General features: G+C 49.0%; 1 protein-coding gene across 1 annotated transcript; it reads right to left on the reverse strand.

Moving 5' to 3' along the window:
- Positions 1-576: 576 nt before the first annotated feature.
- On the reverse strand, positions 577-1,698 carry LOC137344333 (golgin subfamily A member 6-like protein 22). The gene has a single exon (XM_068007196.1). The coding sequence runs from the start codon at positions 1,696-1,698 to the stop codon at positions 577-579; it is 1,122 nt and encodes a 373-aa protein (XP_067863297.1).
- Positions 1,699-3,205: the final 1,507 nt, after the last annotated feature.

A 3,205-nucleotide genomic window follows, 5' to 3' on the forward strand; every position in this document is an offset into this window, starting at 1 on the left:
TGTTGTAAACCAAAGGAGCAGGTGCACAGAGACAAACAAGTGCCACAACCAAAGCTCATCCTGGGTGTCATTAAGTGACGATGAAACTAGGCTGTGTTCCAGCTCTTTCATGTGAGAGTCCCTTTGAAGATGTGAGTCTACCCAGGTTTTCAATCGTATACGACAGCTGTCACCTGTGCACTCTGGGTATGCATGGTCGGCAATTAAAAAGGCGGTAAGGTTATGTGACGGCTTGGCATCGGCCAGCAGTAGATGTGCACTGGGTTGCCCGGCAGCCCTTGTGGCATGCACCTGTTAAACGATTGGGCCAATTTACCTTGGCACTGTTTCACTGAAGGTGTGTCATTGTTTGCTGCCCCTCTTACAGGTTTTGCGGGGCAGTGCTCACGGCATTCAGCCTGGCAACCACCTCCTGCCAGGTATGCTGCCCTGCTGTTCTCTGGGGTACCAAACAAGGTACCCCCTCACGTAAAAGGTCATCCCCTTCACGCAAAAGGTCATCCCCCTCACGTATCAGGTCATCCCCCTCACGTAAAAGGTCATCCACTTCACGTAAAAGGTCATCCCCCTCACGTATCAGGTCATCCCCTCACGTAAAAGGTCATCCCCCTCACGTAAAAGGTCATCCCCCTCACGTATCAGGTCATCCACCTCACGTAAAAGGTCATCCCCCTCACGTAAAAGGTCATCCACCTCACGTGACAGGTCATCCCCCTCACGTGACAGGTCATCCCCCTCACGTGACAGGTCATCCCCCTCACGTGACAGGTCATCCCCCTCACGTGACAGGTCATCCCCCTCACGTGACAGGTCATCTCCCTCACGTAACAGGTCATCCCCCTCACGAAACAGGTCATCTCCCTCACGTAAAAGGTCATCCACCTCACGTAAAAGGTCATCCCCCTCACGTGACAGGTCATCCCCCTCACGTAAAAGGTCATCCCCCTCACGTGACAGGTCATCCCCCTCACGTGACAGGTCATCCACTTCACGTAAAAGGTCATCCCCCTCACGTGACAGGTCATCCACCTCACGAAACAGGTCATCTCCCACACGTAACAGGTCATCCCCCTCACGAAACAGGTCATCTCCCTCACGTAACAGGTCATCCCCCTCACGTAAAAGGTCATCCCCCTCACGTAAAAGGTCATCCACCTCACGTGACAGGTCATCCCTCTCACGTGACAGGTCATCCCCCTCACGTAAAAGGTCATCCCCCTCACGTAAAAGGTCATCCACCTCACGTGACAGGTCATCCACCTCACGTGACAGGTCATCCACCTCACGTGACAGGTCATCCCCCTCACGTAAAAGGTCATCCACCTCACGTGACAGGTCATCCCCCTCACATAACAGGTCATCCCCCTCAAATAACAGGTCATCCCCCTCAAATAACAGGTCATCCCCCTCATGTAACAGGTCATCCCCCTCACATAACAGGTCATCCACCTCATGTAAAAGGTCATCCACCTCACGTAACAGGTCATTCCCCTCAAATAACAGGTCATCCACCTCACGTAACAGGTCATCCACCTCACGTAACAGGTCATCCCCCTCACGTAACAGGTCATCCCCCTCACGTAACAGGTCATCCCCCTCACCAGTCATCACGCAGAGGGTCGGGTGCTGCACTGCTCCATAATTTGCTTCCATTGCCTTCTCAGCATATATTTTGGCAGCCACTTGCTTTTTCCCCATACAGCTTTTATAAAGGTTTTGCTGACGTGTGCTCTCATATATGCAGCCACTTGCCTTTAAGTGACCACATCCCTTTTAAAGTAACTTAAAGGGCTGCTGACACACAATTCCTTTCCCCACCCCCCTCACCCTAGCTCATAGAGCCATGGACAAAATGGGCAGGGACCTCACTTGCATAAATTAGATAACATTATTAATTAGATAAGATTATAGGGAATCCTGTTAAGTCGATGCTCAACTTTAGCCTCGAGAATTCACCTTATGCAACCCACGTCATCCTCAATAACACATGCCATCCCCAGCTACTTTTAACATTGTCACTCCCAACCACAATGACATGTCTTCACCAGCCGGTATAACACATCATCCTTACCCACTATAACACACAACTGATATCATACACATCATCTCCAAGTGTTATCACATACATCGTCTCCAACTGTTATCACACACATCATCTTCAGCCATTAAAGGAATATCTACTCCTTATAACATCTCATCCTGAGTACAGACACACAGTATCCCTAGATGCTACAGGATATGCCATCCCAAGCCACCATAATACATGCCATCACCAACACATGCCTTCCCCAACTGCGATAGGACACGCCATCGCCAATCACCATTACACATGCAATCTCCAATCACTATAGGGGGCACCATCCCCAACCTTTAGAAAACACAGCATCCAAAGCATGTGCAGTATAACTTCTGACTCACTCGTCACTCTCAGCAGTCTCAGATTGTTGTTTGGAATGTAACACCTTCGGATATCTCCAATTGGGAGCAAAACAATACCTGTTGATTTTTTTTTGCCAAGATGTATGGATGTATTGAGTGTAATGCTTGTAGTTGTTATGCAGATGATATAAAAGCACAAAGCAGCCCGCTTGATTGGCACACCATCCCCCACTTAAACATTTACTCCCTTCACCACCGGCGCACTGTGGCTGCAGTGTGTACCATCCACAGGATGCACTGCAGCAACTCGCCAAGGCTTCTTCAACAGCACCTCCCAAACCCGCGACGTCTACCACCTAGAAGGACAAGGGCAGCAGGCACATGGGAACAACACCACCTGCACGTTCCCTTCCAAGTCACACGCCATCCCGACTTGGAAATATATCGTCGTTCCTTCATCGTCGCTGGGTCAAAATCCTGGAACTCCCTTCTTAACAGCACTGTGGGAGAACCGTCACCACACGGACTGCAGCGGTTCAAGAAGGCGGCTCACCACCACCTTCTCAAGGGCAATTAGGGACGGGCAATAAATGCTGACCTCGCCAGTGACGCCCACATCCCATGAATGAATAAAAAAAATATAAAAAGCAAAAATAAAATGTGAATTAGCTAATCAATCATTTATTACTGTAACATAGCTCAGCAATTCCCATTTGCTGAAGTTGTATATTAGAGTGATGGTTTCATACTGGTGCTGTCAACATAAAGAGATTGTTTGTAATACTGCTTCATAAAAGGTCTACACAACAATAAAACTGCATAGTAC

This window comes from Heptranchias perlo, chromosome 27, assembly GCF_035084215.1.
Source record: "Heptranchias perlo isolate sHepPer1 chromosome 27, sHepPer1.hap1, whole genome shotgun sequence".
Classification (NCBI taxonomy): Eukaryota; Metazoa; Chordata; class Chondrichthyes; order Hexanchiformes; family Hexanchidae; genus Heptranchias; species Heptranchias perlo.

Coding starts and splice junctions, on each gene's coding strand:
- LOC137344333 (XM_068007196.1), bottom strand. CDS start 1,698: ATGGGGAAAAAGCAAGTGGCTGCCAAAATATATGCTGAGAAGGCAATG.